The 25,161-nt window shown below is 43.8% G+C and overlaps 1 protein-coding gene across 2 annotated transcripts in view; it reads right to left on the bottom strand.

Moving 5' to 3' along the window:
- Positions 1–25,161, bottom strand: part of GABBR2 (gamma-aminobutyric acid type B receptor subunit 2) — a 287,781-nt gene that overhangs the window by 122,695 nt on the left and 139,925 nt on the right. For both annotated transcript variants that reach the window (XM_079983945.1, XM_079983946.1), the window contains exon 8: positions 9,682–9,742. In XM_079983945.1, coding sequence (XP_079840071.1) covers positions 9,682–9,742 — 61 coding nt within the window. The remainder of the gene's footprint in view (positions 1–9,681; positions 9,743–25,161) is intronic.

The following is a 25,161-nucleotide window of genomic DNA, read 5'->3' as shown; positions in this document are numbered from 1 at the left end:
TACAGACACAGTAACTGTACATGTAGTTTATTTCTTAACTGAAAGCATAGAAAAATTAAGAAGAAAAATTATTAGATCAAACGACTTCCACTGACTAGATTGCACAGAAGTCATTCCCATTTATTGGTCTGTTAGCTGGAAATCTATCTGTTGACACTTGGTCCCCAAGTTAGATTTTTTTTTTAGAGACTAGGTAGCTAAGCTATATTTTCTTCTCCTTTCCAAGAAGAAGGTAGGTTTAAGTGTTGGAAGAATGCAGAGGCTGCTTATTCAGACCAACAAGAAGTGATGCAACAGGACAGCAGTGAGCTGGAAGACTCCCAAGACACTCCCTGCATCTACGTAAAACACAAGGTGTAGGAACAAGCAGAGGGAGGTCCCAGGGATATAGAAAGAGAGAACAGATGAAATTTGAAGGATGAGTAAGCACAGTGCTGAGCCAGGAGAGAGCGAGGGAGGGAAAATAAGGGCAAGGGTGAAGGAGGGCAACCACCATACTACAGAAAATCTGTGGGATATAAGGAAATGTTACACTACTAAAAAAAGGGGCGCAGGTGGCGCTGTGGGTTAAACCACAGAGCCTAGGGCTTGCCGCTCAGAAGGTCGGCGGTTTGAAGCCCCGAGACGGGGTGAGCTCCCGTTGCTTGGTCCCTGCTCCTGCCAACTTAGCAGTTTGAAAGCTTGTCAAAGTGCAAGTAGGTAAATAGGTACTGCTCCAGCAGGAAGGTAAACGGCGTTTCCGTGCGCTGCTCTGGTTCGCCAGAAGCGGCTTAGTCATGCTGGCCACATGACCTGGAAGCTGTACGCTGGCTCCCTCGGCCAGTAAAGCGAGATGAGCGCCGCAACCCCAGAGTTGGTCACGACTGGACCTAATGGTCAGGGGCCCCTTTACCTTTACAGAAAACACCCACTAGGTGGTTTCTGACAGGAAGAGGCAACTCAAGACACTGAAGTTTTTGGGGACTATAAGGAGTACAAATGTAAAAATAAGCATATGGCATACATTCAACAGGTTGTTATGCTTTTAGCTGTTCCTGTTTTATATGTAAACCTTGAGTCCCTGTCAGGGGGAAAAGGCAGGGTATAAATAAATATAACAACAACAACAACAACAACAACAACAACAATGTAGTCTCCTTATCTCTCTTATGGCCCGTCATGCCACAAAGAGTTGACAATGATGTTTCATTCATTCAATTTTACTCCCTTCCCTTTCTCAATAAGTACCCGAGGCAACCAATGTACAAGCAGGAAACGAAATCAAATAAATACATCAATGAAACCTCAACTGATAATACATAACGCAAGAGCACATAAAAAAGCAACAACGAGAACAAATTAAAAGCAGTAACAATGAAAAAAGAACCATGCTGATGGGTGCGCAGCCCTAGTTTTTAACCATGATATATGACACATTAAATAGGAAAGAGGAAGCTGTAATCAAGTGGTTCTCAAAGGTGTGCCACGCAGGTGTGGCAGGAGAGGATGGCAAGAATGGAAGGAAGATTCTAAGGCAATCAATATTATATTTTGGGAATGATGCATGTTGTTATGTAGTAGCTGCACTGTTTTATACTTTCTGGATGTCCCATGATCATATTACAAGGTAGCTGTGTTCTATGTTATTAATCAAGCACTGCTAGGAGTTGTGTCTTTATGTTTTTCAATGTATTTCTTATTAATAAAAAATTGTTGCAGTGCAAGCAAATATTTATTCTGAAAGCATGGCCCGGAGGGAAAAAAGTTTAGGAGAGGCTGGTGGGCCAAGATCCAATACATGCCTTAGAAGGGTCTGCTGCTCAGCCTTGCAGCTACAATCACAACATCTACACAACCTGCAGGTTGGTCACTTGGAGGCTTGGTTGAGCTCTCAAATACAGGAGAAGTATATGTAGTCACCAGTTCCTGAATGCTAATTGACATGCTGTTACAGTAACTGCTCCCATACAATCAGCCCATAATGCTGCAGCTAGACATGCACATGTTAAAACAGGACTTGACCACATGTAAATAAAAGGAAGAGTGTGTGGCTTTTTAACTCAAGGCATGGCAGAAGCACATGCATCTGAATCCAAACTAGTTTACTTCTACTAAAGGGAGAATCCAATATCAATTGGGTTGTGGCTCAAAGGGCTTCGTTTGAAGTACGCATATATTAGGATGAGCTTTTTTCTTCTCCTTGACATTTGGATGAGACTGACTGGTCTGCAAATGGCTTCCTTCTCACAGCCAGACCTCATGCTATTTGTTAATGCTAGACAATGTTAGCCTGCTGTCACATCACACTGTCACAACCTTGCTTCAAATGTCACATTAGCAAAGTCAGACAAGAACTGCTTTGTATGAGAACATTTTTTATGCTGACCTTTTGAACAGTCAAAATGACAGGAAAGGCTCCCCTCTCACGGCTCTGCATAGGGAGTCCATATTTACACAATGAGAAGCAACACAAGTCTTAATTTTTTCAGTTTGCTATTAAAATGCTCAATGCTACAAAAATAAAAAAATGCCACCATCGCACACAACAGAAAATAGCAAGTTAATGGTATGCGTGTGGTCATTTCTCTGTTTAGCAAAACCTAGTGTTTCAAGGCAGTGACTTCTCAATCAGAATTATACTTTTTTATTTATTTAATAAAAATAAACAACCTGCTCCTACCTAGTTGTAAAGTTTAAGTGGGAAGAGTAGGGGCCAGAAACACTGGATCCCACCCAGCATAAGATAAAGTTAAAGGGACCCCTGACCGGTAGGTCCAGTTGCGGACGACTCTGGGATTGCGGCACTCATCTCACTTTACTGGCCGAGGGAGCCGGCGTACAGCTTCCGGGTCATGTGGCCAGCATGACTAAGACGCTTCTGGAGAAACCAGAGCAGCACACGGTTTACCTTCCCGCCGAAGCGGTACCTATTTATCTACTTGCACTGGTGTGCTTTCGAACAGCTAGGTTGGCAGGAGCTGGGACCGAGCAACGGGAACTCACCCCACTGTGGGGATTCGAACTGCCGACCTTCTGATCAGCAAGTCCTAGGCTCTGTGGTTTAGACCACAGCGCCACCCATGTCCCCTCCCACCCAGCATATTTGACTTACAAGAGTTACATTCCAACTGTTGTCTCAACTGGGCAAGTGATACAGGAATCAATCCTATACAGTACTCAAGAAGTTGACAGAAAGCAATCCAGCGTAAGTTGAGTCAACAGTGTTTTAAAATAGTGTTTGAGTTAACTTGCACAGGGTTGCCAGGTCACACGACCAAGGTGAATGACCCCACTCTGGTCCTGTCCCTGCCACACACCCAGAATATTGCCTTTTCAGGGCTTGCATCAGCATAAAATCTGCCAGGTTTGACTAAGCTGCCTGGATCCCAGTTGAGTTGCGATGGGAGAGATGGACTGTTGTATCTTTGGTTGAGTTGAGGATGAGTTAAGCCAGCATAGCCTGGTTTAGCCAGAAATCTGTTGCTGGATCCTAATCAATCCGCTCATGCCAGCTCGTGCTATAGGATTGCTCCCTCCCCTACTCACATGAGCAAATTGCAATGTATAATCAGGGAGGTGTATTTAGCAAAGTTTCAGTGGCAGCTTCTCAAGAGTAGAGCATTCTGTAGAGGCAGAGATACCCAGCCCGATTTTCATGAATATGCTTATCTAGTGCTACACTAAGGACTATTATTTGCGCAAAAGAGCCAGTAAATAGAATTTTCCCTTTTCCTCTTACCATTTTTATCAAAACAAGTTGATTTGACTCATTATAAATGTTAATGCAGCAACAGTGCATTAAACATTTACCGTATTTTTTGCTCTATAAGACTCACTTTTTCCCTCCTAAAAAGTAAGGGGAAATGTGTGTACGTCTTATGGAGCAAATGCAGGCTGTGCAGCTATCCCAGAAGCCAGAACAGCAAGAGGGATTGCTGCTTTCACTGCGCAGCGAACCCTCTTGCTCTTCTGGCTTCTGAGATTCAGAATATTTTTTTTCTTGTTTTCCTCCTCCAAAAACTAGGTGCGTCTTGTGGTCTAGTGCGCCTTATAGAGCGAAAAATACGGTATATAGCATTCATTTATTTATAGAAGGCTAACGAATAATAGAATTGTGGAATTGGAAGGGGCCACGAGGGTCATCTAGTCCAACCCTCTGCAGTGCAGGAATCTTTTGCCCAGTGTGGGGCTCAAACCCGTGACCTTGAGATTAAGAGTCATGTGCTCTAACAACTGAGCTGTCCCAGCTGCTTATACTTTTTATTTAATTACTCTATCGAAACACTGATTATGTTTAATATTTCTATACCTATAGACAGACTATCTTCTCCTTAATAATTATTCTAATAAAGCTTAAAATAAATTTAAGCAAAATTCTAATGCAGCCACAATGAAACTGAAAAAAAACTAGTGTTTATTTTTAAAAAATATGTTGTTATTGTTATTAATTATTATAATTATTAACATTTCTTTTACCACCACCCGTATATTTCAGGGCAGTATTTACATTTTGTTTTAGTATCCCTCTCTCTTTTAATTACTTTGTTTTTTGAGCTACTTATTGTACTTCTGGCTTGCCGCTTACTGCTTCTGCAATGCAAGACAACTAATGATGGAAAAACCTCCTCTACAGTGAGCCACTATTTACTTTCCTCAACAAAAAGGCATCACCGTAGGCTGGGCCATCTTACCCACAGGCGCTAGGGGTGCGGGGCACCAGGGCGCCGGGCTCTTGGGGCGCCAGGCCAAGAGTCCAGGGCCGAGATTTGGAGTCCGGCAGAGCCCGTCAGAGCACCACAGCTCTTCTGCTGCGGGCAAGCGAGGCACTGAGGCAGCCGGCTGGCTCTGCCTTCCTGTACACCTGGGATTGATGGGGCCTACCTGGTTGAGAGGCCTGCCCAGTGCACACTGCGCACATGAGCCTTGGACTTGTGTGATGGCCTGGGATTTGGACTCGGAGGCTGAACCCGGGGCTGGGGCTTGAGCCTGAAGGGTCCTCACCTGTGCTGGATCCTCAGGTACAGGCACCAGCTGAGTCTGCTCTGGCTCCTGAGGGGGTGGAGGACCCATTGCCTGCAGGTGCTCCACTCTCAGCCCCATCAGGGGAAGCTGAGGTTGCCTCTGGGTCCGGTAACCCTCCAGCCTCTCCTGAGCTGCAGAGGCTCAGGGCAGAAGAGGCGGAGGGAACTAAGTTCCTGCAGGAGGAGTGCTCGCCTCCAGGCCAGGAGAGGCGGGTCACCTGTGGACCAGGGCCGCCCTATGCCTCAGGGCAGATAAAAGCCAACCAGCCCCAGTCCCAGGTTGCGGGAGCAACATTGTTGGTAGCCTGTTCCTGCCTGCACCCTGTCCTGCTCTTCTGCCAGAGTTCCTGACCTCACCCGACTGCTTGCCTTGGACCCAGCTTCAGCTTTGACGGACAGCCTCCATACTGCACCCTCGACCTCGGACTGGACCCAGACCTCGCCGCACGCTTAACCCTTGGGACCAGCACAGCTCGACTGTTGTTGTGCTGGGCTCTGCTTGCTGCCACCGCCTCGGACTCCTCTGTTGCTGCTGAGGCGGCTGGCCAGGCCAGCTCTGCCGTGCGCGCCTCACCAGCCCGCCCTAAGAAAATGTCAACAACTTTGGGGTTCTTTGCACCCCGGCACCGCATATGCTTAAGACGGCCCTGACTGTAGGGAAATGATGGGTGCATGGTATGATTTCCCACATCTCAAAAAATAAACTAGGAGGCCCAGTGGCTGTGTGTGTGTGTGTTTTGTTTGTTATTATGTTATGTATTTTTGTGTTTTGCAACTCAGAGGGTTCCATGGCAGCCATGCCTTCAGCAGGTAGCACAATACAGAAAGAGTTTTCGCAAGACATGAAATCTGAAGGAAAGTGCAGAGAAAGTTAAGCATGTGAAAAGCCCTACTCAAATCAGTGGGCAGTACATGTCTTTTGGCTTTTGTCCTATATATTTATTATAATGTAGTAAAGGCAGTATGTTGTACTTACATTGTGAAGGCATAGACTGCAGTGAGCTTTAGTACATTAGCCACAATCTAGCACAAATGAACACTTAATTCAATTTATTTCAAAGAGCTTATGCATTTCTAACTTTGTGCTGGATTGTGATCAATATGTAATGATGGAAGAACTCAGGGAAATGAACAGATTTTTCTCCTGCTTTCCAACTTGCTAAAGAAAAAAACAAAACCCAGCATAGTATTTGAGCCAGTGAGTGCCTTGGAGGCATTTATTGTAGGGAAGCAATGAGAGATGTAAAAAGTAGAAAATAACTAGCAAGAGCAAGCTATATCATGTCTGTACAAATTTTTCAATTACAGTCATACCTCGGGTTACACATGCTTCAGGTTGCATTTTTTCAGGTTATGGACCCGCCAAAACCCGGAAGTACGAGAATGGGTTACTTCCGGGGGCTGCACATGCACAGAAGCACTGAATCACACCCTGCGCATGTGCAGACGTAGCGCTTCGGGTTGCGAACGTACATCCCACACAGATCACGTTCGCAACCCAAGCGTCCACTGTAGCTGGAATAAAATCAAGTTTCTCCAAATCATCTGAATAACAACTCATGCTTTTTTTCCTGATCTGCAAACTACATATACCTAGAGCTAGTGAAAAAGATGGAGCAATTAAGGGCTAGTTCACAATGATGAGCCGTGTCTTGGGGCATTGGCTATCACTGATTTAGCACTGCAAAACGAACTTTCATGTCACCTCAATGACATTGTTTTTAAATGGAGTGGCTTCACGTACTGAGCTGCCAGTCACTTGTAAAGAAAGCAAGTGGATATTCATGTACGTGTGAAACAGTCACCCATCCTTTCTACCTAATTATTTTCCATGCACAGAAATAGTACTCAATTTCCTCCAAGCAGAATCTACATAAAACTCTTCCAAATCTTTTGGGTTTTAACTAGCACTAATCAAAGCCCATTCACAATATTTTCATACATCCCTATCAACTTGGCTGTAGGCCCAGAAGGAAAACTGGCTTTTAAAAAAAGCTTCAAGGAAGAAATTGTTAGCGATGTAAAAAGAGGGAGGAATGAACGTCTTGGTGCAGATTTTAACATGGTGGATATACTAGCAAAGAAGATAAGTGAGCTCCAAAGATTTCAAACAATGCAAGCTTTTTCAAAAGATTTCATTTAGAAAGCAAAAGCTGAACTATACATTTTGTTACACGTGAAATTGCAATGGAACTGCAACAACCACATCTTTGTGACAAAGTCCCACTAGAGACAGATAATAGGTAGCAGAGATACAATGGTAGGAAGCAAGTACATTACTTAAAATTGTTCCTACCAGGCACTTGCCATATGAAATTCCCTCTACCCCAGCCAAGCCATTGATATTCCAGCAAAGAAGGATTTTCAAATTGCCATAATTAAAAAAAAGGAAATTGCAAAGTCTACTGATGTCAGAAAGGCCTAAGTAAAATACAGTAACCTCTAACCAACCACAAACTTAACAATGAAGCGTGCATGCAGTTATATACCTTTGTCACCTCTAAAAGACATGGATCTGTGAATGCAAGTATTTTCATTTTCTGATAGCTGAGAAGCGCAGACTGTGATGTGGGACTCAATTAAATCATAGCCTTTGGCCATGATCCAGGGAACAGCAAGTGCAGCAGAAATTCACGGGGATGCCATGAGCACAACTGCATATTTCCATGAAAGAGGGGCAGTCAATAGGTTTGAAAACAATTGCTTCCGACTGAAGATTATATGTATACTAGATCTTTTGCTTCCTGACTGATCCTCATATGAGATCTTTGAACTGAGCAGAGAGGGAAAAATAAGGATCTTTCAGTATCAGCGATGCATTACCTTGATATCATGCACTGGTTAGCAGCCTAGCTGTTGCATTTTGCACCGACTGAAGCTTGTGGTTGCTCCTCAAGGGTAGCCCTGTGTGGAGTGTGTTGTGGGTAACATGGAGAAGATTGACTTGGGAAAGGTCACAGCTGGTGCACCAGATGTAAATGCAGAAACACACCTTGCCACTGCCACAACCTGAGAATCCAGGGACAACACAGGATCAAGAAACACACCTAAGCGATTTCATTTATTTCCGGGGCAATGCAGCCACTTCCAGAACATGCTGAATCTCAGTTCCCAAGACAACACCAAACCTGCCATGCCTGGATTTATTCTCATCTTATCCACTCTCATCCACTCCACCCGGCAACATTCAAGGGTATCAACTTTTATCTTTGCACAAGGAGCAATAGAGCCAAACGTCATCAGCATACTGGCAGTTCTTAACTCCAAAACTCTGAATGCCATCTCCCAGTATATATTGTGTGGATGTTAAACAGCACTGGGGACAGAACAGAACCCTGTTGCATACCACAAGCCAAGCCTCTGGTGTCAAACAGCAGAACTCAGAACCACTTTCTGGACACAGTCCAACATACAAGACCAGATCCCCCGAAATACAATTTCCACAAGGCCCAACCCAGCTTTGAAATCAAGAAGGAAACCATGGTAGATGGTACTGAAAACCACCAAGAACTCCAAGAGAACTAGTAGAGCCACACTCCCTGCATCCAAAACACTCTCAGGGGTTATCCATACTTCGTCTTGCCTGCTGCTTCCCCCTGGGGAAAACCATTCTTTGGTGCTTAATCAGAGGAGACAGCAATTCAGGTTTTCTCCAGATTGCCATTTGTTCCTATCTATCGCTAAACAGTGGGAAAGAAGCAAGAAAGGGGAAAACCGCTCAGACCCATGCTTCCAGGCAGAAGTGAGGACAAGCACTTAGTTCCACATCCCAATTGATATGGGTCCCAAATGCAATGGGTCTAAGTTTTGTTTTGTTTGGCCTTTGATATTTTCTTTCAGAGGGAAGTGTGTATGAGAGAGAGAGAGCAAGAGAGAGCGCGCAAATTAGTTTGAATTAGTTTTAAGGAACCATGCATAGGATTGTGTTCTCAGGCAACTAAAGGTTATGTCATCAACTGACAGCCCTAATGATATGATCATAAAAAACCCTTCAGTACGATCTTTTAAACATGGTGGAGAATGTAAGAAAAAAAGTTTTTTCCCCCAGTAATCCAAATGTTATGAAATGTTTCAAGGAATATATAGACATGAGGAAGCTGGCTGATCAAGTCTGGAGCATGAAAACCCTCTCTACAAGGGAGGAGTTAAGCTGTACGCCTGGAACTAAGCCAAGTCACTGCACTGTTGTAATTCCTCATCAATGATTAGGTTTCAAAATATATTTTAAATTTTATTTTTTTTGTTTCTTTAAGGAAAGTAAGCCAGTAGAAATTGTCTTATTAGAGCAGTAGCTCTCATTTTCTAAGTTCTAAATATGTCTCACTTTTCAGGCGGGACAAGAGGTTAGCACATGTTATTTCTATAAAATACATTTTCAGCACACTTATCCAATCTGTATGCCAGATCACATGTAGGCTGCCATGTATTTTTGTAAGCAAAGAAGGCCATCCTCAAAGTAGAGAGAGTTTCACACAATGCATTCCCCCGCCCCACTGACAAAAAGGAGAACCCATTATTTCTGGGCATTCTGCCACGTTTTATTACCACATATTCAGTTAATTTCCTTTCAACCTACTATACAGAGCAAAGTGGCTATTAGGACAAATGCATCTCATATTCGCATGCTTTACAAACCGCAATAATATAAATGCAAATGGATAAATAAATATCTGTCACCTACCTTGGAACTGTGTAAATTTGATTGTCCCCATCCTCTCTCCATTTCTGAACATAACTTGACCCTAAATAAAGTAAATAGACAACCTTATAAAGCTACAGTTCACTCTAAATGACAATGAGATCAACTATCTAATCTGGACTTTTCTTATTAAAAATACACTTGGAAATCAGAGACCTTGATGAACTAAAGAGAATTACACTTACAGAACCCATTTTATAAAGTAACCTGACACTTGTGTAAGGCTGTGCTGGAGCAGTTATGCAATAATGATGATATAGGGGAATCTGCTGGCGAAGACCATTGGTCTTTTTATGCTGAATAGCTGCCCAAAGCCAAGTCTATCACTGCAAAGATAGATAGGTCAACCGCCCACCCCCACCCAAATCGCAGGCAATATCTATATAAATAAATGTTGCATTCTTGCAGGGCTGACAAGCAATTAACTTAAAGGTCACATATACACACAGGGAGTCAATTATTTTATCAATTCCATTGCGGGCAAGGAAACACAGAAAAGAAAGGTGTGGATTGCACATAGTTAAGCTGAAAGCCTCAATATAGGCAGACCCATCCAATATATAACACATAAGCACAGGAAATGTACTTGGGTGTGAATAACTGTGCAGATTTTTGTGTGTGCATGCTCCAGCCAATTAAGCTTGTGCCTGTGTTAAATAAGGAAGAAGTCAACAAACTCCACATACAGGAAGCAGAACTGAAAACACACAAACTTGGGAATGGTGTGAGGCAGGAGCAGTCAGCAGGGGAGGGCAGCGGTGCTCACCTGCCTGCCTGCCACCTTTGTTACTGCTGCTTACAGGGAGGTGTGTGTGTGTGTGTGTGTGTGTGTGTGTGAGAGAGAGAGAGAGAGAGAGAGAGAGAGAGAGAGATACAGCAGCAAAGTCAGCATAGTGCAAAAGCACCAATGGAGCTAACCATGCACTCCTGCCAGTGTGTTTGCACCACACTGACCTCGCCACTGCCTCACCCCTCCCTGTAATGCAGGAGCTGGACATTCAGAGAACACCACCCTGCCAACAGCTGCTGGTGTGGGTATATATTGGCAGGGGGGCATTGCCAAGCACCATCCTTTTACATACACAGAGAAAACACCTGAGATCCAAGTCATAGCTACTGAGTAATTACAAAAGTTGTATCTTCCATTATTCATAATGCAAAGTATTCTAGTGTGGGGTCATTGCTACTGAAAGTCACCTCCTTAATGTGAATTTTGGGAGAAACTAGTCTATACATGTATTATCTCACTGGGTTTCTCATCCTTTGGTTGGTGGTTCAACACTTGACGGATGGCAGCTGGATGTGTGAAATGCCTCCATTGGGAAGCACTGAATGTGAGGAAGACATTGAAGTTCTGTCGGAAGTGTTAGCTCTACTATAGCTCTTCTGTGCAAGGGAACCATCACCCAGTGCTGCAGACATCAAAGGACAGACATGAATGTTTGAACCAGCCCTGAGTGAATCAGCATTCTGCTCCAGATTCAAAGCTAACCAGAGTGGCAACAGAGTATAATGACAGTGCTTAGGGTTTGGTTGTACTTAAGGGCTTAAGCCCCTCGTGGGACCATAGCTGTTAACTTTTCCTAACAAAAGAGCCACTGGCTGCTAAACTGAGATCATAAAGTCACTCAAAAAAGGTAAAGGACCCCTGACAGTTAAGTCCAGTTGCGAATGACTCTGGGGTTGCGGCGCCCATCTCGCTTTACTGGCCGAGGGAGCTGGCGTTTTGTCCGCAGACAGTTTCTCCAGGTCATGTGGCCAGCATGACTAAGCCGCTTCTGGTGAAACGGAAACACCGTTTACCTTCCTGCTGGAGCGATGCCTATTTATCTACTTGCACTTTGACGTGCTTTCGAACTGCTAGGTTGGCAGGAGCAGGGACCGAGCAACGGGAGCTCACCCCGTTGCAGGGATTCGAACCGCCGACCTTCCGATCGGCAAGCCCTAGGCTCAGTGGTTTAGACCACAGCGCCACCCGCAACATAAATAAATAAATAAACAAAGAGCCTTGTCACTTGATTTAGTGCAGACACAGGTTCCAAGGTAAATCAAATGAACTCTGATCTCCCAGGTCTTAGTCCAACACTCTAACCCAAGGGTCAGCAAACTTTTTCATCAGGGGGCCGGTCCACTGTCCTTCAGACCTTGTGGGGAGCCAGACTATATTTTTTTTGGGGGGGGGGAATGAACAAATTCCTATGCCCCCCAAATAACCCAGAGATGCATTTTAAATAAAAGGACACATTCTACTCATGTAGAAACACGCTGATTCCTGGACCGTCCGCGGGCTGGATTTAGAAGGCGATTGGGCCGGATCCGGCCCCTGGGCCTTAGTTTGCCTACCCATGCTCTAACCACTGCACCACACTGATCATCAGGTGGGGAGGGGCAGAGGGTAGTCTGAAAGAGTGGCTTTCGTAAGGCTACATAGTAAAATCACGGCAGATGCAAGATTCAGGGACTTCCTGATTTGTAGCTCTGTTTTTTAGCCACTGTGCTATGCCAGTCTGGAGTATAGCGCGAAGGGGAATGGGTGAGTCATACATAAGGTCCACAGCAAACATAAAAGCAATCACAACAACTTCTGAAAGACAGCATCCTATAAATTTCTCATTATTTCCTGAAGTAGCTTTAGATATACTACGTTCTCACGTCTGTTAATAATATAGAAATAACTTTTGCTTTCTGCAGTGTGACAACGACAGTACTGTATGCCAGAGCAAAAGCCCACATCCACAAACACCAGTAAATGTATTTGTTTGTTTGTTTATAAAATGCATCCCACCTTAATAGCAGGAGCAACCAGGACTGGAACTAGAGGTATACCGTGCCTCTTAGAGCGATGGAAAGTTAATATGGGTATCACTTTATTTATCTTCCGTTTTTACTTCCTTTTTTCCTCTGTGCCAGTCAAAATAGGCCACAGTTCTTTAGCTGTGTGGAAAGCAGTGCTGTTTTTCTGGAAAAAAGAGGTGCTGGAACTCAGAATGAACACCTCCCTTGTTCTCTTAGAATGGCAATGGCACCCACCTGAGAGGTGCCAGAACTGAGTTCTACTGAGTTCTGGCTGGAAAAAAGCCCTGGTGCAAAGTATTTCTCTAATGCACCAGAATTGATGTAGCTAATGAGATGTTTCCTCTGGTCTACTTATCTCAATGTGCAAAAAAGGGGAGAGGGGGAAGAGATAAATTTCCATCCCTGGCACTGGGTATACAACAAGCATTTATAATGCTTTTCATTATGCAGCAGAAATCTGACAACATTCAGTTCTAGAGAGAACCAAGGTCGTAAGATGCTCAAAGAGATTCCACCCCACTTTGTACTCTTATTCACAAAAGATAATTCGTACTGGTACATCTAACACAAACAATTACTGTTCAAATTAGAGCACATTTCATCGTCATATTCCAAATGAACCACGGAAAAAAATGTCGCCTATGTCTAAAGAACACTAATAGGAACTCTGTGTGCTCTTAATAGTGATGACTAATCAAAACGTATTTAATTAAGTGAACAATGCCAAATATTTCCCACTCTAACTCTACCACACTGGTGGCGGCTGATAGGACCAGGGCAATGGTCCGCATAAGAGATCTTTGGAGGGATTAAAAACAAACAAACCATCTTGCTCTTCTTTTTTACTCTCATAGTATTCCTCAGAAAAGGACCATATACAGAGTACCGTATTTTTTGCTCTATAAGAGTCATTTTTTCCCTCCTAAAAAGTAAGGGGAAATGTGTGTGCGTCTTATGGAGCGAATGCAGGCTGCGCAGCTATCCCAAAAGCCAGAAGAGCAAGAGGGATTGCTGCTTTCGCTGTGCAGCGATCCCTCTTGCTGTTCTGGCTTCTGAGATTCAGAATTTTTTTTTTCTTGTTTCCCTCCTCCAAAAAGGTGCGTCTTGTTGTCTGGTGCATCTTATAGAGCAAAAATACGGTAACTGCGAAGTAAGTCACAGCTCCTGTGTCTTTGTAGTTTTGCAATTGCACAGGGGCATGAAAAGCTGCAATCTTACGCTTAATTCCATGATGAGCCACTTTCTCAGAGCTGCTTCTCAGCATGAGCCTGGGAGTCAGGCTGGCAACACTCAAGAAGCCATTAAACAATTACAAGTCAATGCGCCTCCCGTAGTTTGCTCTCAGTTTCCAGAAAATAAGAGAACTGGCGAGTGGAGACACCTTAAGAACAGAGATGCATCCCCATGTTAACAGTTAATGCATCTCAGCTGATCAGTATTGATGGACCGGTGCTTCGTTAATTTAATACGATCCTCTTCTGGATCCATTTATGCTACTATCTTTTGCAAAATAACGAAAAATGTGGTGACTTGCACGCTGAATGAAACATTATTTCTCTCCGTCAATTTTAAATCTATGAAGATTTTTTTTATATATAGGTTTTGAGAGAGTTAGTGGCATATCTGTGATTTCCTCCAACACAGATGAACTGATATAGTTGTACAATGCCCACACCCACCCATTATCTTCTTTTTGAGCAAATGAATGAGTTTTGTCAAGTTGCAACCTGGAAAACTCTCCTCTCTTTATAAAACCGTGCAGCCACAAAGGAGAATGCAGTCATTTGTCTGAGTATTCATCTCTGTATGAGCTCCCTATAATGTCAGTAAGGGTGGAACTATACATTATGAAGCAAGGGTGGAATCCCCTTGCCTCCATGTCTCCAATGCAGAGGGTAACCGGTGAGCCTGAAGGGCTGCTTACCCATTCCTGCACCCACCAATTCTCCTCTGCAAACTACACCCCCCCCCGTATTCACAATAAACAACAGTCAGTGTGGGAACTCAGTGTTTGGCCCTAAGAATGCAAGCCTTATTATAATGGACCGCAATATCTCAAGGACCGCCTCTCCCCATATAAACTGACCCAGATGATGTGTTCATCATCTGAGGCCCTTCTTTGTGTGCCTCCTCCTTGAGAGGTCCGGAGGGTGGCAACACGAGAACAGGCCTTCTCTGCAGTGGCTCCCCATAGTAACCAGGCCTTTGGTGAGCTCCCGTTGTTCGGTCCCTGCTCCTGCCAACCTAGCAGTTCGAAAGCACATCAAAGTGCAAGTAGATAAATAGGTACCACTCTGGGGGGAAGGTAAATGGCGCTTCCATGTGCTGCTCTGGTTCGCCAGAAGCGGCTTAGTCATGCTGGCCACATGACCCAGAAGCTGTAGGCTGACTCCCTTGGCCAATAAAGCGAGATGAGTGCCACAACCCCAGAGTCGGCCACAACTGGACCTAATGGTCAGGGGTCCCTTTACCTTTACCTTTTGGCTGATTTTATTGACATCCAACAACCTTTTAGAATGTGGCTTGTGGGGGGGGAGAGTTTCTGGGTTACTGCTTTGGGTTTGATTAAATATGTTGCCGTCTTGTTGTGAACCGCCCTGAGATCTCCAGGTATAGGGCAGTGAATAAGTTGAAAATCAATCAATCAATCAATCAATCAATCAATCAATCAATCGATACTGGGCTGATTTCACAGACAGGAGTAACAATACCAATCACCAATCAGAGACTGATATTGACCACATATTAGAGGCCTCTGAATAATATATACATCACATAAAATGCATCAAAAGAACAGGAAGGTTGTCCCTGTCAGCAGAAACCTCCTAAGCTGACCTCTGTGTGTGTGCTTGTGTGCTTTCTCTTTTAACTTTTATAGGCTGCTGTTCTGTACAAATACTAAACACTGCTTACTAAAAATAAACAAGTAAGAAAATGAGATACAACAATGAAAAGATAAAAGCATGACATGAAATGATGTTTAATAATTTGCCTCCAAATCTTCAACATTTAGCCTCAAAATACTCCATCACTAGATTATTCCAATCTCAAAATGGCTGCAATAAATATGGAAAAGGTCAACTAAAATAATCGCAGTGGGAGCATTTTCCCTAGTGAAGTTTTCCAGCTTCCGGAGGAAAACAAGGGGCATGAATATTGTGAATGAAAATGTTCTCCCTGACTTATACTACCCAAACTACCCAATGAAGGTGGACTGAGAACTTTAGGTCTGACAAAAAGAGCCATTACTTCATGCAGCTCATAATTTACACGTAATTCATGACTACAAAATGTGATTGTAATTTTTTTTAAAAAATGTAGGCAGCTGCTGAAAAATTATTAGACAAATTTATTAGCCATAGAAGATAAATGAAAGATCTGCCTGTTTCTAATATTTCAACCTCCACCATTGTGCCTTCCTAGAATCATAGAATCATAGAGTTGGAAGAGACCACAAGGGCCATCGAGTCCAACCCCCTGCCAAGCAGGAAACACCATCAGAGCACTCCTGACATATGGTTGTCAAGCCTCTGCTTAAAGACCTCCAAAGAAGGAGACTCCACCACACTCCTTGGCAGCAAATTCCACTGTTGAACAGCTCTTACTGTCAGGAAGTTCTTCCTAATGTTTAGGTGGAATCTTCTTGCTTGTAGTTTGGAACCATTGCTCCGTGTCCGCTTCTCTGGAGCAGCAGAAAACAACCTTTCTCCCTCCTCTATGTGACATCCTTTTATATATTTGAACATGGCTATCATACCACCCCTTAACCTCCTCTTCTCCAGGCTAAACATGCCCAGCTCCCTTAGCCGTTCCTCATAAGGCATCGTTTCCAGGCCTTTGACCATTTTGGTTGCCCTCCTCTGGACACGTTCCAGTTTGTCAGTGTCCTTCTTGAACTGTGGTGCCCAGAACTGGACACAGTACTCCAGGTGAGGTCTGACCAGAGCAGAATACAGTGGCACTATTACTTCCCTTGATCTAAATGTTATACTCCTATTGATGCAGCCCACAATTGCATTGGCTTTTTTAGCTGCCGCGTCACACTGTTGGCTCATGTCAAGTTTGTGGTCAACAAACTAGATCCTTTTCACATGTACTGCTCTCAAGTCAGGTTGTAGGAGGCATTTGAGTAGCCACTGTCAAAAACAAAATACTGTCATAGCCTGATCTACCAAGGCAACTATTATCTTCATCTACCCATGGGGAACCAAGGCAAGAATTTGCCCAAGGCCAAACCATGAGCAAAGTTCATACTGGAATCCAGTCCTTCCTGATGCAAGTCTAACAGGACCTCATCATATCATTTGTTCTTCCATCCCTGTCCCTCAATTCCCTATCCTGCTTCCTCACAGCAAGAAAAGAGAAAAATCTAAATGGTAAAAAGTCTGTTAAAAAAAAAAAATCCATTCCCAAACCAAGTTGGTCATCTCCTTTTTAAAAAACAAAAAACAAAACAAAAAACAAAACGTTGTTTCTCCTCCTAAAACTCCTGAGAACTAGGTCACTATATTATCGCTAGACGCAGATGAGGAAATGAAGACAACAAAAATGACTTGTTCTGGGCAGTCCATGAATCTATGACCATTTAAAAAAGAAAACCTCACGAGTAAGGCAGGGAGTGCAAATAGAGTTTGGATTTGATATCCCGCTTTATCACTACCCTAGGGAGTCTCAAAGCGGCTAACATTCTCCTTTCCCTTCCTCCCCCACAACAAACACAAACACTCTGTGAGGTGAGTGGGGCTGAGAGACTTCAGAGAAGTGTGACTAGCCCAAGGTCACCCAGCAGCCACATACAGTGGTGCCCCGCAAGACGAATGCCTCGCAAGACGAAAAACCCGCTAGACGAAAGGGTTTTCCGTTTTGGAGGCGCTTCGCAAAACGAATTTCCCTATGGGCTTGCTTCGCAAGACAAAATGTCTTGCGAGTTTTTCCGACTTTTTTTCCCTCCCCCCCCTTTTTCTAAGCCGCTAAGCCGCTTATCTGCTTATCCGCTAAGCTGATAAGCTGCTAAAAGCCGCTAAGCCACTAATAGCGCTAATCCGCTAAGCCGTCAATGGGCTTGCTTCGCAAGACGAAGAAACCGCTAGACGAAGAGAATCGCGGAACGGATTCTTTTCGTCTTGCGAGGCACCACTGTATGGAGGAGCAGGGAATTGAACCCGGTTCACCAGATTACGAGTCTACTGCTCTTAACCACTACACCACGTTGGCTCTATGAAACGGTAACTGAGTGGGAAATGGATGAAGGGTAAGAAAACATGGGGTAATATGGAAATGTTGGGTGGTGGACTCAGACCAGGGAAAACACAATGGCCCTGCAATAATAACCCATTCATAGGTCATTCAGTTCCAACTCTCCATCTCCTGCCATTCCACTTCCACAGCCGACCACCTTCTCAAAGGCATTGCCACGGGACTCATGACAGAGGAGAGCAACACTATGTCCTTGGGTTGGTTGGTGATTCTTGTGGTTTATGTGCATCTGGAACTACCTCTGAGAGCCATTCCCTCCGCCACGATACGATACGATATCTTTATTGTCATTGTCCCTTGCGGAACAATGAAATTGAAAGGTATTCCACTTGGAATACCTGATTTCATTTAATTGATTCACCTTCTCAACAATTTTATCACATTAACTATATCAATTAGCTAACTACCTGCCCTGTGATTTAGTGAATCTTTTTTCATTTTACATTTTAAAGCCACATTAACCCTACACATTTGGTGCTGGAGGAAACTCTTGAGAGTCCCATGGACTGCAAGAAGATCAAACCTATCCATTCTTAAGGAAATCAGCCCTGAGTGCTCACTGGAAGGACAGATCCTGAAGCTGAGGCTCCATTAATTTGGCCACCTCATGAGAAGAGAAGACTCGCTGGAAAAGACCTTGATGTTGGGAAAGATTGAGGGCACAAGGAGAATGGGATGACAGAGGACGAGATGGTTGGATAGTGTTCTCGAAGCTACGAACATGAGTTTGACCAAACTGCGGGAGGCAGTGGAAGACAGGAGTGCCTGGCGTGCTCTGGTCCATGGGGTCACAAAGAGTCGGACACGACTAAACGACTAAACAACAACCCTACACATGAGAGACAAGGCTCTAGCTTGAATAAAAGACAATAAGCACAATCATGTTTTCTATAGTATCCCATTATTATTATTATTATTATTATTATTATTCCTCAACATGTGATGAATTCTGGGGCTAGCTGAATTGAGCTGTTATGTGTTCCTGGAAAAGCACTGTGGCAGTCAGCAGGATGGCGTCAATACTAGTAAGAGGTTTTATTATCTCAGTGCTTGCCTCCATTTGTCAGCCCTGTTTTTGACCATTAATATCAAGGAAGAACCATAACCCAATAAATATAATATGTTCCATGCACTCTAACACTGTGCAATTAGAGCTGCAGTATTTCCTGGCATGTCTCTTTGCAGAAGTGAAATGCATATCACAAGCTGGATTAACAGCTGCGACAAGGCCCCAAGGCTGCGGCATGCCTCAATTGGTGGTGGTGGGGGGCGGGAGGGGTAGTACGCCTGTGACATGCCTTTCCATTTCATTAAAGCACACGCCACAAAAGTGTACAGTCTCTCGGATTTTGTATAAGTCATTTCCCACCCTTAAAGGAGGCTTCTAGTTGTGTATAGAAGAAAATAAAAAAAGTCGGAAAGTGTGCATTCTGCATCATAACTTGCTAAATAATCAGCGGGAGTGGGCTTCAACCTGGCAGTTTATTGAGTGCTCGGGTGCGGCTCATGCATGAAATGTTTTTTTGTGTGTGTGTATTTGCAGCATCCATATAACACTGTCCCTCATCAAAATGACACCCTTTCCCCCTTATTTCTGTGCCACTTTCCCACTTACTGAATGTTCTGTGGATTACCGTATTTTTCGCCCTATAGGACGCACCGGCCCATAGGATGCACCTAGGTTTTTTTTGAGGGGGGGATAAATAAAAATAAATTTATTCCCCCCCATAGCCGTGGGAACTCCCACAGGGCTCCCTAGGCTGCGGATAGCTTCCTGAAGCCTGGAGAGAGAGAGGGGTTGGTGCGCACCGACCCCTCTCACTCTCCAAGCTTCAGCGAAAGCCTGCATTCGCCCCATAGGACGCACACACATTGTCCCTTCATTTTTGGAGGGGAAAGAGTGCGTCCTATAGGGTGAAAAATACGGTAAATGGGAAAATAGCACTTCGATGCAGACAGTATGGGGACAGTGTGCAGAACTGGACCAGACCCAAATGTGGAAATGACCCCAGAGACCATTTCAGTTAAGAGAAACATTTAAGTAAACTATACCTAAGCACCACAGACCTTTCCTAGTGCTAGAAATAATCAGTTGTGCACCTAGTGCAGTCTTTCAGTTATGTGCTTTCCTCCCTGTGAGATATTACCCTCAGACTTGGGCAAAATTTGGCAAGGTGAGAGTCATGCTTCCAGTTTCCTCCTCCTCTGCCACCACAATTTACTATACTGCAGGCAAAGGTCCAACAAGAACTTCAAAGCTACCACTCTGCCTGGGCTCTTGCTCTCATATCTAGCTGATTCATCTACCACCTTGCGGGGTGGGGGTATGCCACAGGGAGAAGGGATTAATTATTCCAAATAAATAAATAAATAAAAATAAGACGTTGCATTTAACTGCCAATATTGCACACCTACTGCCTATCGTTGCCCAGGTTGTGCCTCTGTCACCCCACTTGTATATACTGCTTTGTTCCTGGGGACTAGAATGCATCGCAGCACCAGTTGGTTAGAGTGTGGTGCTGATAACCCCAAAGTTGCAGGTTCGATCCCTGTATGGGGCAGTTGCACATTCCTTGGATATTCCTTTTGCTCACAAGGGTCAGAGGAATATGCAAGCCCACTCACCACGACAAGGTGATGATCCAGCGAGTGGGATCATCTTCCAAAGGAACTACTCTATTCCGAACTTTAAAATGGAAAGCGTAATGCTGGTGGTCAACAAAAGAGGTTTAAAGACTGTCTCAAGGCAAATCTAAAAAAATGTAGTATAAACACCAACAACTGGGAAACACTGGCCTGCAAGCGCTCCAGTTGGAGAACAGCCTTTACCAAAGGTGTCATGGGCTTTGAAGACACTCAAACTCAGGAAGTAAGGGAGAAATGTGCTAAGAGGAAGGCACGCTTGGCAAATCCACACCATGATCAACTCTGGTCTGGAAACCAATGTCCCCACTGTGGAAGGATGTATGGATCCAGTATCGGCCTCCACAGTCACTTACGGACTCATTGTTAAAACCGTGTTTATGGAAGACAATCTTACTCGGCTACAAGTAATCGCCAAAGAAAGAAGATATTCCTTTATTGCAGGTAGCATTGTAGTATTCCAACACTACAATTCTATTATCGTTATTAATTGGCCACCTGCCTAACTCTCAGTAAACTTGGCAGCCTGCAAAATCTTTTAGGGGGAGTCTGTAGCTCAGTGACAAAGAATGCAGTTTTGAATGCAGAGCAGGTTCCAGATTCAGTTCCCGGCACATCCAGGTAGAGATGGGACAAGACTATGTCCAAAAACCTGGACAGCCAGTCATTGTAAACAATACAGGTGGACCAAAGAGGCTGACTTGATAAAAAAAACAAAACAGCTTCCTATATTCCTAATATCCACACAAACATCACCAGCTGCAATTTTTTTTTTTTTTTTTAAAAAATACATTACTCCATGAGCACACTTTTCTCAAAAAATACAGGCAAGAAGAGCTTGAAGTGTAGAGAAACTGGAGGCAGATGCCGCAGAAGAAGGCAGAAGAATTTGGAAGTGGAAAAGAGGGTTTCGAACTGCAGATGAGGGATTACCTATTTAGATGCTTCTCTAAGTACAAATACAAGTAAAAATAACTTTCTGCAAGCAGGTAACTAGAACGGCAGGGAGAAAATCAGTATGTAAACTCCCTGATGTGTTGCTTTTCTATTTGAAGGAATTTTTAAAAAATAATAATAATAATAATGTTTACATGAAAGCATTAAAAAAATGGCACTCCTGACCTGCAGTCGATTCTATCAGCTCAAGGGCTACACTACTTCATTCTGTTGCATGCCTGTTCTCAGCCGTAGCGTCATCGTGTTTTTAAATAGGTAAACTAAAATGTTAATTGTCTTTGCATGCATGCTTTCAGCTCCTTGTGCTTTTATATTTTCTACAAATAGAGTGCCTATTGCAGCATGTGCTCTGCAGGCCCTGACCACATGTCCTGAGCCAGAAAGGAAAGCATGAGTCACAGTTACAGCGTGGCACCCACTGATCAGGACAAAAAAGAAGCAGCAACCCTAATGCTTCTCTGACAAGAACACTAAATGCCACCACATCACTGTCATTTACACGATACCCCAGATTACTGGAGGGAGTGGTGGTAGGGGGAATGGCTGAACTGGGACAAGATTTCCTTTTAACCCTTGTTAAAGTTATTGGTTTGATTATGTCCCTTCAGATAATCAAGAGAAGGAAAAGCAGTGTTTTTATTAACCATCTCAAATTAACTCAACTGCTGCATTATATTCTTGGAAATTTTGCATTGCCTGTTGTAAGCTCTCCTGGAAATGCTAATTAGAACTGAAGGGCAGGGTATAAATTTTACCCCCCCCCCCAAAAAAAATTGCTGGAGCGAAGGGAGTGGTGCAAACATATCCTCCTGAAGTCAAATGGCCCTAATATGCTCTGCAGAAAATGTCCTGTGTCCCTATGAGCCAATTCACCGATGACACTTTCTGTTCTCATCAAAGGAGTCCCATCGTTTCTAGATAATCCAGAACAAAGCTTTTAAAATGTGGCCTAGTTCTCACCCAGCCATCTTTTGGCTTCACTACCCTCAGATTGTACTACCTGCAAGTTCAATGCTTCTCCATACAAAATAAAAATAAAAATCTACACAGAAAAAGCTTGCATGCCAAAAGAAAGGTTAGATGGGAATCTTGGCCTTTGGCATTCTAGTTGACATATGTGGGGAATTATTTTGCATGGAAGAGCATTCATTCCTGCCAGCCGACACCTGCAAACGGAAGTTGCACAGCATAGATACAGGTTTACTACCTCATTGAGAATTAGGCCTAAGATCCATTGATCACTCATTTCTCAACCATCATCAGGTCCCAAGATACGTTGCTCGAATGACTAATAGCCCTCACCATGAATAATGTGTGGCCTGTTCCAGTTTGAAATTTGTCTAGTTCCAACAGCAGATCTCATTATGCCTTCGTTTGCTACATTAAAGAGACAGCTCCCCGCTATGTAGTTAATTTTAGATGATTAGTCAAGACACTGCTTTTCCTTCTCTTGATAATATGAAGGGGCAGCTTTCCTTGGAATGGAGAAGGAACTGTACAAGAATACAAAGTGAGTAGAATTAGTACAAAACCATGGCGAGATTAGTCAAGTGATGACGTGACAGCAACATCAATTCACTAGTGGAAGATTACTTTTTCCATGACTGCCCACTGTGTTCCAGTTCTACTACTCTTTATTGTCCTCAAGCCTCCTGCATGCAATCCCTTCCTTTTCCCAGTGCTCTCTTCCAGAACACTTACTTGGAGCAATTTTTCTCTCTTCCTTCAATTGCCTTCACAACAAAACCCTTCCTCTTCTATGAAGGCTATGGCTTGTCCCCTTGGAGACCAGCCTTAATCTCTCATTTCCTTCTAAGTTTTCTTTCCTACAGTTGAAATTTGTTAGCTCATCAGAGCTGGTTTTTGTGGGGATGGCAGTGATGTTTTTCTCGAAAGTGCCATGTACACTGATGGTGTTATAATAACTTATAATGATTCTAATGGCTCCCCCCCCCCTAAAATTCTAAATGGTTGGGAACTTCCTTTCCGCAGAATAAAAATGGATCAGTGGTATCCACGACACATGCATTCATCAGAAAATATTATGCCCTTCAAAAAAAATTAGAATCAGAAAACGATCCAAAATGATTTTCTAGTGAAAACTGTGTCATGAGCATTAAAGTAAAAGTAAAAGGACCCCTGACCATTAGGTCCAGTCGTGACTGACTCTGGGGTTGCGGCGCTCATCTCGCTTTATTGGCTGAGGGAGCTGGCGTACAGCTTCCGGGAGATGTGGCCAACATGACTAAGCTGCTTCTGACAAACCAGAGCAGCGTACGGAAACGCTGTTTACCTTCCCGCCGGAGCGGTACCTATTTATCTACTTGCACTTTGAGGTGCTTTCGAACTGCTAGGTTGGCAGGAGCAGGGACCAAGCAACGGGAGCTCACCCCGTCGCGGGGATCCGAACCGCTGACCTTCTGATCGGCAAGTCCTAGGCTCTGTGGTTTAACCCACAGCGCCACCTGCGTCCCTGTCCTGAGCATTACCCTCCAATTTAAGACGAAAATCAGACCTGTGATATAGAGTTATAGGCACCTGGAAGACAGAATGTTGTGGCATTTTAGGTAAAGGAGCGTCTACCTTTTTAAACCCATGGGAACATTTGAATTTTTGAGTGAGTGCCATCAGCACCACCCTTTCTGGCCACTCCACTCCCCCCTTCCCTAAAGTAGTCCCCTCCCAGAGACAGAAAGTGTGCCTGCATGGGCACATAATTCAGAAGAATTAATCTGAGCCTTGAAAAATGAATGGGAATTGGCTTTCCCCTTTGTTTCTGTGTACTTTTCAAGGGAGAAAAGGGTAACAAGCCTTACCACTTCATGAACAACAGGGAAGTGAGGTGGAGGCTCAGAGACTTCATAGGGTGCCAGAGGGAGATTTCAAGGATGTATTTGTGACATGATGGTAACTCCCAAATTATAGAATTAAGCGTATGGATAGTCAATATCATGTTATGTAGAGAACTACACATACTCTGTTGTAAGCCCTGAGAATTGCTGGAAAATCTACTCACATCATAAAGAACTCATAACCCACCTACTCTCAGCAGCCAGAAACATCATAGCCAGACATTGGAGAGACCTGTCAGGAGTAAGCGTGGACCAATGGTACCAAATAGTATGGGAAACAGCCTTATTAGAAAACCTAACCAATAAACTGAAACTGACATGGGGACAAATGGAAGACGACGTCTTCACCCTGGTATGGCTCCCCTTTATCACATACACAGCCCAACAAGACAATGACAAGAATGCACCAACAGCATACAAATCAATATGGCTAACCTGGTCCAAAAACACCCACCCACCCCACTCACACATGAAAACAAAGTTCACCACAGCCAATCACAAACAAACAACCACACCCTAGGCCAACCCCAACCTCTCTCACCACCAAAGGAACACAAGCGAATAGTAAAAAGAACCCGCACAAGCGACGCTGACACAAAACCCCACACATACTTTAAGAAAAATACTTCCTAATGTCTCAACAAGTGAAACTGATCTGTAGAAAATGTAACTTGAAAAAAGAGACATTGCACATACTTCTGTAAACCAAGAAATCTTTAATAAAAAAATAAGTTTAAAAAAATTAAGTAAAAGCTGGATCTAATAACTTGTTCACACACTAGTTAGGTGCACACATAACAGGTCATGAGTGCAACCATGAGTTGTCCTGCAGGTGATCAAGCAAACCATCATCTCCACCAGTAACTGGTACAATGCCTTTTAAGGAAGAATTGCATCATGGACTATTCCTGTTCTGGATTTCTAGCATTGTGGTTCGAGGACCCGACCCCCGCAATGT

Source organism: Podarcis cretensis (assembly GCF_951804945.1).
Source record: "Podarcis cretensis genome assembly, chromosome: 7".
In the NCBI taxonomy this organism is placed as follows: Eukaryota; Metazoa; Chordata; class Lepidosauria; order Squamata; family Lacertidae; genus Podarcis; species Podarcis cretensis.
This window is presented reverse-complemented; position numbering and strand designations above follow the sequence as displayed.